This window comes from Teleopsis dalmanni, chromosome 1 (genome assembly GCF_002237135.1).
Source record: "Teleopsis dalmanni isolate 2A chromosome 1, ASM223713v2, whole genome shotgun sequence".
Taxonomy (NCBI): Eukaryota; Metazoa; Arthropoda; class Insecta; order Diptera; family Diopsidae; genus Teleopsis; species Teleopsis dalmanni.
The window spans coordinates 70140170-70154191 of record NC_051846.1 but is presented as its reverse complement, the minus strand read 5'-3'; the positions used below and the strand labels follow the sequence as shown (position 1 = coordinate 70154191).

General features: G+C 32.7%; 2 protein-coding genes across 2 annotated transcripts; both read left to right on the top strand.

Moving 5' to 3' along the window:
• The first annotated feature begins 2562 nt into the window (after window positions 1–2562).
• On the top strand, window positions 2563–6972 carry LOC119684273 (mpv17-like protein). Its single transcript, XM_038098284.1, has 3 exons — window positions 2563–2616; window positions 6407–6524; window positions 6580–6972. The coding sequence occupies exons 1-3, from the start codon at window positions 2563–2565 to the stop codon at window positions 6783–6785; spliced, it is 378 nt and encodes a 125-aa protein (XP_037954212.1). The 3' UTR covers window positions 6786–6972.
• A 2401-nt stretch (window positions 6973–9373) lies between these two features.
• LOC119684266 (26S proteasome regulatory subunit 8-like) lies at window positions 9374–9827 on the top strand. Its single transcript, XM_038098273.1, has 2 exons — window positions 9374–9412; window positions 9467–9827. Exons 1-2 carry the CDS (start codon window positions 9374–9376, stop codon window positions 9812–9814), a joined length of 387 nt encoding a protein of 128 aa, XP_037954201.1. The 3' UTR covers window positions 9815–9827.
• Window positions 9828–14022: the final 4195 nt, after the last annotated feature.

Here is a 14022-nt window from a genome sequence, read left to right as displayed (position 1 = left end):
CCACGCTGATTTAGGTACCAAAACAGCGTATCAAATTGAATGTGCCTTCAAAATATTTTCAACCGGAACTTCTTTATGTGCGACAATGTTGTATAACAATTTAGTTTGATATTCTAACATGCCCAAACTTATTGTATTTTGATCTATGGGTTGTAAAACTACTGTTACGATAGGTGGAAGAAGTATTGCCACAATGTTTTACATACGATCATCATACTTTAGCATGTCAATTGGCTTATGTGCAGTGCAGTTGAAAATTATTTTCAACAGAAAATTTGCGAATCTGCAAAAATTTTTATGTCATAAGTAATCATTGAAAAATGAAACCAAAAAAATAAGTTTACTTGTTTTATAAATGAATGATGAAACCAGTTGAAGAATATCTGTGAACTTATTCACCACTTGTTCGAATGAGCGTACTCCAATGGGTTTTCAAATCCCTTACGTATCGCTTGAAAGGATTTACCCACAAATTTTGAGATGACAAATTACTTAAAATTTGCCAGCCATCCATCATTTGCATTACATTTTTTTTTCCAGGATGCAGTATACCGAATTCGAGCTTAACTCTTGATTTAAAAATTGGATCAATCACTGCATAACAGTCACTGCTGTCGTTGGTTCAAGAACCATTTATACAAGTTTACCTCAAGATCACTCCAGTTTATGGAGTGTTTTCTTGTATGTATTTTCATGTGTTCGCCACTGCCTCCAAAATATCATTTTGTTTTTATTTTTGAGATGGCTACCTTAGATACACCATAATCCAAAGCCAATCGTATTGCACGAATACCGTCATCAATTTTTTTTTAAATCTCTACTTTCTGCTGTATGTATACCTAATCTGATTTTCGATGATTTCTTATGCTTTGTTGACATTTTTAGTCGGTCTTGACTAACTAAATCAAGGTTATTTGACGATGAAAATATATTTTTGCTCAAAACAGAAAAGAATTCGGGGAATACCCATAAACAAAATTAGAGCACTTGTTTGTGTTAGAAAATGAAAATACTGTAATAATTTGACAATGCAGATATAAGCAATATCACTCATATTACTAGTTTTTCCACACATTTTCAGGGGTTGTATATAGTACAGTATAGTTAGAAGTATATCATGCATTTAAATATATTTTAAAAATTCAAATTATTTATTATTTATTGAACGGATTATAATTTTTAAGTAATATATTATAATTTGTTTTTGATGTATCATGCAATACAAGTATACCGAGTCGGACATGTTTTGCAGTCGCTCCTATTTAAGTGAAAAAAAAGTAAAAAGTATCAAACTTACAGCGTCGGAAACTAAAAGAAAAAACGAGTAAACGGAAGTAAAGGTAGAACAATAAGTTGCGGTACGATTTCAAATGTATAAAGTGATTAAATCAAATAATAGTTTTCACAACTTAAAGCATCAATTTGCGCACGTTTTTTCTTTTTTTTAAATAAAATAAACAAGGCGCTCTCTTGTGGATCATATATTAGTAGCCAAATAAGAGTGATTTTTTGGTTTTTTTAATAACGTAATAAAAATCTGACAGAGAGAGTCCTATAATTAATTGTATAAATAAGTCAAGCAAACAAAAGTTAGCAAAAAAAAGTAAGCAAAAGTTAGCTAAGCAAACTGTTGACAGAGATAACTAATAAATGTTTAAATGTAAAAATTATGATAGATATAGTTTCTGTAATGCATGTAAAATAACATAGAATAAACAAAATAAATTTAATATAGTTGGTACACAAACCATATATTTCGAACTAAGGGATAATCGTAAATCTATTTGGCAAAACAAAAACATAGCATAGTTTTAAGGTAATTTACAAATTAGTTAAAAAATAATAAAATTTATCAATTAACAAGCATGCATCGTACGCCATCAAAAAACGTGAAGACATCATATAATCCGTCGGCTAAAAGGATGTTAGCTGAAACCTCGCCTGAAGACGGACCGAGTTGCTCTAATTATACTGTTAAAGTAGGCGATCTGAGTGTGAACCAACTAAAAGATATAATTAAGGATGGTAACAAAGAAGTTTTAGAAAAAATTACCTACCTCTCTGAGGATGTCATAGCGCTAAGGCAAGAAAACGAAAATCTAAAAAAAGAAATTGAAAATATCAAAGCTTATAGGGCTCTAGATAGTAAAAGGATTTCTATGCTTGAAACGCAAGCAAAAAGAAAAATTTGATTTTCAAAGGTCTACTGACGAACAAAGCATTAGGTGAACAAGTACAAAAACTACGCACTGATGTTCTCCAAGTTTCGGCATTAACAAAAATAAAAGAAACTAAAAAAATGTCAGAAAAAGACGATAAAATGACCGTTCTAGTAGAGATGGAAACAGAAGAAAACGCAGTAGAAGTACTGAAAAATGCTGGGAAGCTAGCAGGGACAGCAATATTTGTGGAACGGGACTCGAAAAACAGCAGAATAAAAGAATTATGCTGGAGTTAAAAAAGCAAATACTGCAAGTGAGCTCGAAACATCGCGTTACCGTTAGAGATGATAAATTACGGATAGGAAACAAATGGTTTAGGTGGAACAGAAATAATAAACTAATGAACGGTAATGATGATGCGGGTGCTGCTTTACAATTACTATCCGGTACTAAGGTAAAAAATATATGTACCAACTATATAGAACTGCACAATAAAATAAATCCAAAAAACTAGTCAAAAATAAAACAGCTTGCACAAATCAAAATGAACAAGCAACCACTGACCACACCCAAGTAATAGACTTAGAGTTAAAACTACTGTCATATAATATTGCAGGCATAACAAATAAGTTAATATATAAGCATTTCTTTAATTATGTCAATTCCTTTGACATTTTCTTTCTCTTTGAAACGTTTGCAGAGGCCAACCTGGAGAGATACGAACCGTATTTTCCAGATAATTTATTGTACGGCGTGCCAGCGATTATAACTTCCGACAGAGGACGGGCGAGTGGTGTACACTTTACCGAATTAAAAAACAACTAAATAAATCATTAAGATGCACTTTCATAAAGATTTTGAATACGGTGGTAGTTGAAATGAAGATAAGAAACGAAGATGTTATAATCATTCCGACATATCTCAACTGTGAAAATGGGCTGCAGATTACGAAGAGTTGTACGACACCTTTATTCAATTGAAATCAGTAAACGTGATGATCGTAGGAGATCTAAATGCCCGCATAGGTAGCAGCCAAGCGTTAACGGAAAGTATATATACAGCTGCTGGATATGCAAATACTCCTCGAAGTGCAAATGACAAAACATTAGATCCAAACGGCAAAAAACTCATTGAGCTATGTGAGTCTTTTAATTTAACAGTACTGAATGGAAGAACACGAAGCGACACAGAAGGCAGCAACACTTATTATAAAGCTCAAGCTGCATCAACCATCGATTACTGCTTGATAAATGGCAAATGGCACCACTATGTAACTGATTTCCTTGTTCAAAATGAATCCTTCTCCGATCACATGCCTCTATGCATCAACATCAACATGCAAAATATTCAATATGTGGAGGAAATGCAACTCTTACCCAAGCTACGATGGAGAGAACAACACGCGACAAGATACAGGGAGAAGCTGGACAGGATCACTGATAAATAAGCAAGCGCTGTTGAGCAAATACAAACTGATGATCTGCTGCTGTGCATTACCAAAGCAGCTGATTTTATGCAGAAACCTACCAGCACAATATGTCGCTAACCATGGTTTGATAGTGAATGTGGGGAAGCCCGTAACAAATCTATGAAATTTCTAACGCTGATGAGAAAAACATCATTAGATATCTCCAAAATAAATTATCATGCAGCAAATAAAGCTTTCAAAGAGATATGTAAACGGAAACACCAGGAATACTTTATGCAACTAGAGGTAGTTGTAAATGAAGTTACGGACAGTAAAGACTTTTGGGCTCTAGTCAGAACGCTAAATGGATCCAAATCATACAAACCTATTAAGGTGGATATTAGTATACTGGCTAGCTATTACAAAGGATTACTATATGAAGAAGTGTCGGCAGTACAACATAATTTCGCGTTGCCCTACTCTACAGTACAAGGACTGCATCATGAAATAAGCACCATAGAAGTAATGGCCGCGATAAAGCGAAGTAAACACAGGAAAGCACCAGGTGTGGACAGAGTACCGGCAGAATTTCTAAAAAATTCGTCAACGAAATTCGTAAATTATTTGACAACTGCCTATAATAGTATCTTTAAATCAGAGAACGTTCCTGATAGCTTCAAAACATTATATTTCCCATATTTAAAAAAGGCGATGTCGGCGACCCATCTAATTACAGAGGTATCTCTTTTCTTAATGTGATCACAAAAATATTCACCTCTATTCTTCTTACCCGACTAACTAACTGGATAGAAACATATCACTTACTGAGCGATTATCAGGCAGGTTTTAGGAAATTATACTCTACCGTAGACAGTATTTTTGTGCTGACCTCAATTGTAAAGGAGTTCCTCCAAAGTAAACGCAAATTATATATGTTTTTAGTAGGTTTCAAGGCGGCTTTTGACACCATTGATAGGCGTAGCCTCTTTCTGAAACTAAGTAATATTGGCATCTCAACAAAAATGTTAAGTGTAATTCAAAGCTTATATATCAAAAACGGAACTGCGTTTTGGGATAGTAAATATCTATCGGAATGGTTTGAGTCAAATAGTGGTGTCAAACAAGGTTGTCTTCTAAGTCCACTACTTTTTGCGCTGTATGTAGATGACATATCGTGTGTTTTGCCTGGTGGAGTTTGTCTTACTTGCAGAAGATGCCCAAACACTCCAGAAGATGATAAACGCACTGCAACAGTATTGTCAAACATGGGGCCTACAAATTAACTGCGATAGATGAAAAGTAATGAGTGTGGAAGACAACAGATGGGGTAGAACTAGAAGTAGTAAACGAATTCAAATATTTAGGAGTATTAATGACGTCAAACATGAATTTTGCAAATCACACTCCACAAAAACTTTCCGACTCAAAAGTGGCACTAAATGGTACGTGGAATCAACTTTTTAGTAGAAGAAATGTGTGTCATAGCACGAAATATAAAATGTTCGTAGCAACCGTCAGATCGATTATGTGTTACGCAGCACAAGTGTGGGGCTATCAACATTCCGATGATGCTGAAAAATTACTGCGGTTTTATATAAAGAAAATTTTTAAGTTACCCCAAAATACACCATCTTATGCAATTCATCTCGAATCGGGGCTGCCAATATTATATACATTCACATTACGACTGCATTTTGATTATATCAACAAAGTAATGAAAATGCAAGATCACCGGCTGCCAAAAATCGTCGTAAAATACATACTCCAATCCAGATCGCAGTTCTTTGCTCAATGGGATGCACTTGCTGAAGAATACAGCAGCTCCCCTTATCCTACTGAAACAGTTTTGTGGCGCCAATGGCAAACACAAGTACTCCAAAATATTGACCACAGCTCGAGAACCCAATTTGAAAGATAAGCACGTGTAAGCAGTACAAGAAATACATATAAGCTGTTGGAGTATAATCTAAACAATCGAAGTTCTTTCAATGACAAGTTTCAGGCCGCGACGATATCATTAATATTCAAGGCAAGGACAGAACTGATAAGGCTGAACTATGTTCCACACGTACAAACAACTAATACTGACTGCACCCTTTGCAATATGTATGAAAAAGAAGACATTATTCATCTCATGGGGCGCAGCCCTATCCTGTGTGAAATTAGATGGTTCCACTGGGGCAAAACCATATTAACTCCATCTGAATGCTATGATTCACTAAACAGTGCAGACTGGCGTAAACTAGTAGCCTTTTTAAGGGAAAGTTTGCAATACAGACGTGATGTACTGATGGATTGTGGCGAGCAATTCTGATGTTTTCAGATTGATGATGATTAGATGTACAGTGAATTACACTTAGAGTTTGGGATGCTAAAAACTAATATGTATATGTGTCTGCTATAAAGTATTTTTAGATTTTTAAGTTTTTCGGTCACATGAGTTATCATAATTTAAACATTTTAATTTCACTATTATTATATAATTATTTTATTAAATGAACATATACTGTAATCATTTAATTATATTATTTATTTTATACTCATATCCTTTTATTGTTTTTCTGAATTGGCTGAATCTTTTTTTTGTCTTTATAGCATTATATTGTTTATTATTACATATTTTTGCATTATGTTCGAATCGCGTTTAAACTTAATAGTTATAGACTTAATAGTTATTGTCTTAAATAATCTGTAGTTCTTATGTTATACATTATTAAAATATAAAATAAGTCAAATGTTAAAACTGCTGTAAATATGTTACAATTTAATAATCGCAAATAAAAGAACTTACTTACTACTACTACTATTATAATTTTTTTAACTTATAATTATTTTCTGTAGGTATAAATGGTTGGATAGTTATATTCCAGGCACAGCACCTGCTGTTATTACAAAGAAACTTATTCTTGATCAGTTCGTATTATCGCCTTATTTAATTATGTTGTTTTTTACGGGTATTATGAATATAAATGTTATTAATTAATCATCAAATGAACTTTTATTTTACAGGTATGTCAATAATGGAGAACTCGGAAAATATATTTTTGGATGTGCAGACGAAGTTTATTTCCACATTTTATAAGTCTTGTATGTTTTGGTTGCCAGCACAATCCATTAATTTTATGTTCATTATGCCAAAATACAGAGTACTATATATGGGAATTTGCGGATTTTTGTGGGTTAATATTTTATGTTGGGCTAAACGGCAAAAATAAGTTGGACTGAGAATATGTTATATGTTAAACTAATAAGTTAAAACTTTTATATATTATCAAATTAAAATAATATTTATATGTACAAAAATGTAGCAAAACATCACTGTTTCTGCATTTTTTTATCATAACAAAACTAGTGTAGTCCTTAAAGTCACAATAAACATATGCGGTACTTCTGTATTACCACTTTATTATCAATTTAAACACTTTTAAATATATGTTGTGAATGTTTATTATTTTGCGAGCATTCATTGTTTCACAAGTAATTACATGTTTTTTCTCTTGTTTCTGAGAAGTCGCGCTAAATACTGATGGACGTGGTTTTCTTACATGATCAGCACGTAAGAAGATATGACCTTTGTAAATAAACACTGGTTGTTTTAAGTGATTCAATGCTGAGGTGGGCCTTAACTGTTGCAATCCTCTGAATCCTCTTGATTCAGAAACTTTTCCTGATTGACTGTTGTGCCGTTGTTGACGAAAAATTCTCCAGGTAATCGTAACACGGTGCCATAAACTAGTTCTGTTGCTGACGTGCCTATGTATTCTTCGAATGCTGACCTCAAACCCACTAAAACTGATGGAAATAACTGCAACCATGTTTATTCGGGTCTGCAATGAGAGCTGTTTTCAGAGTACGATTGAATCGCTCTATTATGTCGTTCGCCCTTGAATGAAAAAAAATCGCATGAATGCCTTCAGTTTCCAGTAGGTCGGTGAGAACTCGAAACAAATCTATTTCAAAGTCGGTGCCTTGATCGGTTGTAATTAGCTTAGTGTCAAACCCAAGTGGTAAAGATACTTGCTGCCAATGAATCTGCTGTCATATTTTTGAGAGGTATTACGTCGGGCCACCGACTGAATCTGTCGATCATTGTCAGAGCATACCTATAACCTCGGCATTCTGGAAGAATGATCAGGTCAATGTGAACGTGATGAATCATTAGTCTGCTTCTGAAAAAGACATTGGAGCTGGTTTGATGTGTTTGGTGACATTTGCTTGTTGACAGCTTTGAGATTGACGTTAATTGATGTAATGTGGCTTTGACATAAGGTTGCGATAACTAATGTACTAGGTTAAATACATCTCTTCCCAGTGATTTGGGAACGAATGATCTTATGCGATCAGTTGTGATGTCGCAGTATGTATTCAAATTTTCTTGTAGCCGTAGCTTTTTTAGTTTTAACGAATTGGACTTAAATATTTGCTCCAACTCCTTGTCATTAATTTGATCATCAGTGATGCGTTCTAAACTGCATGATTAAGGCATTGTTATTGCACCTACCAGTGATAGAGCATCAGCTACTATGTTGTTAGGACCATACACGTGTGTTATATTCACTTTCTGTTTGAATGGAAAAGTGAGTTATTTGGGATCAATTTGAATCGTAGTGTCAGCTTCTAACATGTGTCATAAATGTTTGATCGAAAGATAAATTGCTAAGAGCTCCCTATCGTAAGCACTGTAATTTAGATGAGCTGCTCTTAACTTTGCAGAATAAAATGCAACTGGTATCTACTCATCACCTATTTGTTGTTCAGGAATGGAATCAATTGCGAAACTAGATGCATCCGTTGACTATCGAAATGGATATGTTGGTGATAAGTGTACTTATTTAGTGGCTGATAAAATACTTGATTTACATTGTTCGAATGCTGCATTCAGCTCCCGCGACCACACTACACTGAACTCCGACGAATACATTAAATCATTTGCAAACAAATTCAGATTTGAAGATTTGACAGATTTGTTTCCAACACAGCATTTGGGTGGTGACTTATCTCCATGAATAACACTTTCTTGTTTTCGGAACCTTTGCTTAAAGAAAATGTGGAAGGAGTGACACATTTGTGTACTTTTTCTTACGCGTTGAAGTTCTTTTATTTTTAGTAATAATTGTGTTTGCTTTGTGTCTCCTAATTGAAGATCATTTATTAACGTCTGAATCATGGTCCTGAATTTTGATTCAACTTGTATTAACCAAAGATCAGGCTTATTTTTCGAAAACTTACATAAGTTTTCGTCTTGAGTAGCAGGCACTAGCGTTGATGTCTTGCTTTTTTCATTCATTTTGATTTGGTTTGATTTTTTGTTGTTTTTTTAGTATTGACTGTGTAATGCTATTTTCAGTAGGGGTCACCAATAGTGGTGTGTGCCGCATTAATTTAATATAATTTATAAATGAAACAAAATAAAACACTTTTATATAATGCGTGTTGCACATACAAAACCAGTCTTTATTAATGTCATTCCTTACACTGACTTTTTATTACTTATCTTTATTATTTCACATCAAAATAAATATAAAAATAAATCAACTAAATAAATAGATAAAATCAAAAAAAATTATTTAGTGAATTATTCATGGGTGTTACTTAAATTAATTTAAATTAAGTGTACAATAATGTATTATATCGTAATTACAAAAAAAAAGGGGTGATGAATTAAATATTTGTATTGCTTTATTATTATTAAAAACGTATATTTCAATATTTTTAAAAGTCTCAGTAGACTACTCTGAAGCATTTTGATGAAGCATTTTTATTTATGCGATTTTTCGAATTAATTTAATTAAATAATCGTTGTATGATATTGATAAAGAGATTCTTAGAAGAATATCCAAAAGTAATTATAAAATAATTTCAGAAAGTAACATACATTATCAGTTTGACTATATAGCACGAGCTTTTATGCCAAAGTGGATATTCTTCCGAAATATTTAGAGCTATTGTAAAAAAAGATAATTTGATCATAAAAAAAATTGAAATTCCCTCACCAAATGAAGAAACTCGTTTAGATATTCTCAAAATTCTTTCGCGTAAAATTAACTTGACCCGCTGCATTAATTTGCGTAATATAGCTGAACTTATACCGGGAGCTTCTGGTGCAAAAGTTAAAGGCGTTTGCATGGAAGCTGTTATGTACGCATTGCGTGAGCGTCATGTGCATGTTGCTCAAGAAGATTTTAAAATGGCTGTTGCTAAAGTTATGCAGAAGGATTCAGAGAAGAACACATTATGGAAGTAAATTTTAAAACTTTTAAAACATATTTATACACCGATTATCATAAAATGATTATTGATTTGTAATTGAATTATCATTTCTTGGATCTTCACAATTAAAAATTAAAAACTTAATATAACATTTACGTTTTTTGTATTTGCTAATTTTTTGTGAGAAACTCATAATTAATTTCTTTTTTGCTATTAAAAGCGGATTAAAAGCGTTGTGTATTAGATTAAGTGTTGGTTTCTAATATTTTGGTCTTATTACTACATATTTTATTACAGTTGTAGATAATTTTAATTTATATAAAAAATGTTTTGTCTTAAAAATGTTTTGAAAACCTCTTGAGTTGCGTTTTCGAAATAAAAAATTTCGTAACATTCCACAGTACAGTAAAAATCTGTGGGATTATTGACTTTGTCTCGGACTTCATCATCATTGCCGCTGCCACTAAAAACATTAGTGGAGGTTTTGTTGTTTGCAATCAAGTAAGATTCAATAAATCAAAGGACTTATCTCGGCTTCAACAGCAAATTATTTGCAGAAGTTGCATAAATTAGAGGAATTATTCTCGACTCAAGACATGCTGTACACCAAAAAAATATTCAATGTATTTTACAAACAAATTATTGAAAGCAACTGGTGCAAAGAGTAGTACCAATATTTTCCAAACAAGTATAATATCGTTAAAGGTAAAAATTCAATATTTTACTGACCACCAGTCCTAATGATACCCTTATTTTGAAGTTATTTAGGTCACCATCATTTAGAATTATTGTCACAAAGTAAATTTAAATCTAGCCAGATTTATATATAAAAAATTCAAAAAACACAACACAATTAGTTGAATAAATCAAATTTTATTTCATTTGTTAATAAATTACTAAAACCGTATTTGTAATCATTATAAGATCTGAACTAAAAGGTAAGTCAAAAATTGTATTTGTTATGAAGACAACAGCAGGCCGATTCCACTAATCGCTATCGCTAAAACTTCAATCTCTTCGCTAAAATTCTTAAATAAGCGATTCGCTTATTTTAGGAGAATTAGCGATTGTGCGATTCTGCTAACACAATCTCTTCGCTAAATTTATCCGGCGATGCGGATAAATGCTGAAATACACTGAAATGTCAAAATAAATACAAAAATTGTAAACAAATAACAGCTGTTGGACTTATAATTTAAATTTGAAATTTAAAAGCACATACTTCAACAAAAAAATATTTAGCAATTCTGAAATTTAAATTAATATACAATTAATATAACATTGGTGTGTGAATTAATTAAATAATGGACTTTTTGATAAGAAGGAGATTTTTTTTTTCTAGTGTTGTGAGAGATTCACGGAATTATTAATGATGTTGACTGCGCAAAAAACACGGACGAAAAATAAATGAAGATAAGGACTTTGAAGCACAAGAACCTGTCCCTGAAGCGTTTCTAGCAAGAGAGGAAATAATCAATAATTATTTTCAATATTAATTGGGTTTTATTTAATTGACTTTTTATTAAAAGTTTAAATATATATTTATTTATATTGTTATTATTTTAATATTATAATATTTTATTAATAATATATAAATTGTTATTATGACCAACATTCAACACTTTTTTATTAATACTCTGGCCTTAGGTCGTTAATTTAACACATAAAAATTACACTTATTAATTTGTGTTAAATATTTAATTGGTTTTTAGTTTTTATAAAAACTTATTTGTATTACAAATATTTGGCTCTACTTCGTAGACCATCTTCAGTGTTCAATGAGGCAGAAAAACCTTAAAAATAAACAATTATTTTATTAATAAAAAAAGCGCAAATTTCCACATCACCCTTGAGGTATTGCACATAATGCGTTAACCAAATTATCTTATATGGCTGGTTCCCCTGTAGGCCACCATAAAAAGCTTAGATTAATTCTATTCTATATATTAAAATTGTTAATTGCATCCGCTAACAGTTTTATAGCATCTGTATGCTCTTTACTGGCCTGCACGCGTTCGTCCGCAATCTCCTTCTCTTGTTTGAGCTTTTTTTCCTCCAGCTCAAGTCGACGCTCCTCAAGCCTCAACCTTTTAAAGGCACACAATTCTCATTGTTGCCATCAGCAGATGGACCTGAACCGCTTGGCAGTTCCTTTCCCTCCTCAATGTACTTTAATTAATAATTTAAGGATTTAGATTAGTAATTTAAAACTATATAAAAAATAAAAGCGATAATAAGGCATTCGCCTCTAATACTTACCTCTAAATCATAAAAACATGAAATGTTACTTTCAAAGTACACTGCAGGCTCGCAGACATCTTCTATGCCTTGCACCGCTACTGGATGCATTACTGCAATAATCCGTTCATCTAGATCAGTTAAATCCTTAATGCCAACGGACGCATTTCCAGTCAGCCCCATTGCATGTTTATAGTCTTGCACTTTTTTCTTGCTTTTGGATCTAAAATTAAACAATAGAGTTTTTTTATTTGCAATTTTTCAATATAGTTTCTACAACTATAAAATTAAAAGCAACGATGTTATTTTACATGTTTTTATGTATAATTCTTTTATATATCTTATATATAAAATTAAGATTGTCAAAATGTTAGTTACCGTACTCCTCCGAAACGGCTTTACCGATTTTTACCAAATTTTATATGCGTATTCAGTAGGTCTGGGAATCGGCTACTATCTATTTTTCATACCGCTAAAGTGATTATTGTGTCCCTATCCAGCAAAAATATCTTTATTGCTTTAACAAAAATTTTTTTATTTTTTTGACATAAATTTTTTTATATTTTTAAAAAAGAAAACTTGCTATGATATGAAAAGTTGTTGTCTATGAAAATACTGAATTCATAAAACTGCCCCCTAAAATCTGCACTATCGTTGATTCCCAAAATGCTCTCATTGACCGCGTATTTCCAGATGTACACATACAATACATAAATCATGGGTGGCTGGCAGAAAGAGCCATTAGCAGCAAAAAAAACGTGGACGTTGATGAATTAAAGTTCAAGATAAAACAGACATTGCCGGGCGACTTAATATCATACAAATCGATCGATACAGTTTGTGATACCAACGAAGTTGTAAACTATCCAGCAGAATTTTTAAACTCACTGGATTTGCCAGGCATCCCACCACACATTTTACGACTGAAAGGTGGATCACCGATTATTTTACTTCGGAATTTGAACCCACCACGGCTATGCAATAGTACGCGATTGGTAATTAAAAAATTGATGAAAAACATTATCGAAGCCACCATTTTGAATCGCAAGGTCCGAAACGAAAAAGTTTTATTGCCACGAATTCCAATGATTCTCACAGACAAGCCAATTTAATTCAAACACGTTAAATTTTCTATTAGATTGGCATTTGCAAAGACCATCAATAAGTCACAAGGCCAAACGATGTCTGTTTGCGGTCTTATATATAAAATTTCCATGTCACAATGTTAGTTACCGTACTCCTCCGAAACAGCTTTACCGATTTTTACCAAATTTTATATGCGTATTCAGTAGGTCTGAGAATCGGCTACTATCTATTTTTCATACCGCTAAAGTGATTAGGGAGTCCCAACCTAGCAAAAATATCCTTATTGCTTTAACAAAAAATTTTTTTATTTTTGACATAAATTTTGTTTATATTTTTGAAAAAGAAAAATTTTTTTCTTAATATTTTATGTAACTACGCCAACAAGTACATCGAGCATTTACATACACTTCGTTCTTCGTCTTCGCCTTGCATGGCAGATGGAAAATGTACTAAAAATTGAAATCTAAAGCTTTCACTAATGATACTATAACAAATACCGACGGATATCCAATATATCGTCGAAGAAATCCCGATAATGGGGGACAATGGCGGGTGGTGCCGTATTCGCCTCTGCTAAGCTAAACATACAATGCTCATTATTAATGTTGAGTTTTGCAGTTCTGTGAAGAGCATCAAATATATAAGTATGTCCATAAAGGCAGTGATATGGCTGTGTTTAGAGTAGAAAATACTAATATAAATGCTCCTCCAATGAACAAAAACGGTGAAATTACGCTCTACCAAATTGGTCGGTACATCAGCTCCAATGAAGCTGCTTGGCGTATCTTCGGTTTTCTAATTCATGAACGGGATCCAGCAGCTGTTCAGGTAGCCGTTCATCTTGAAAACGGTCAGCGTATTTTTTTCACGAACGAGACAGTGATTGATCGTGGTACAAATCCACCTAAATCTACACTC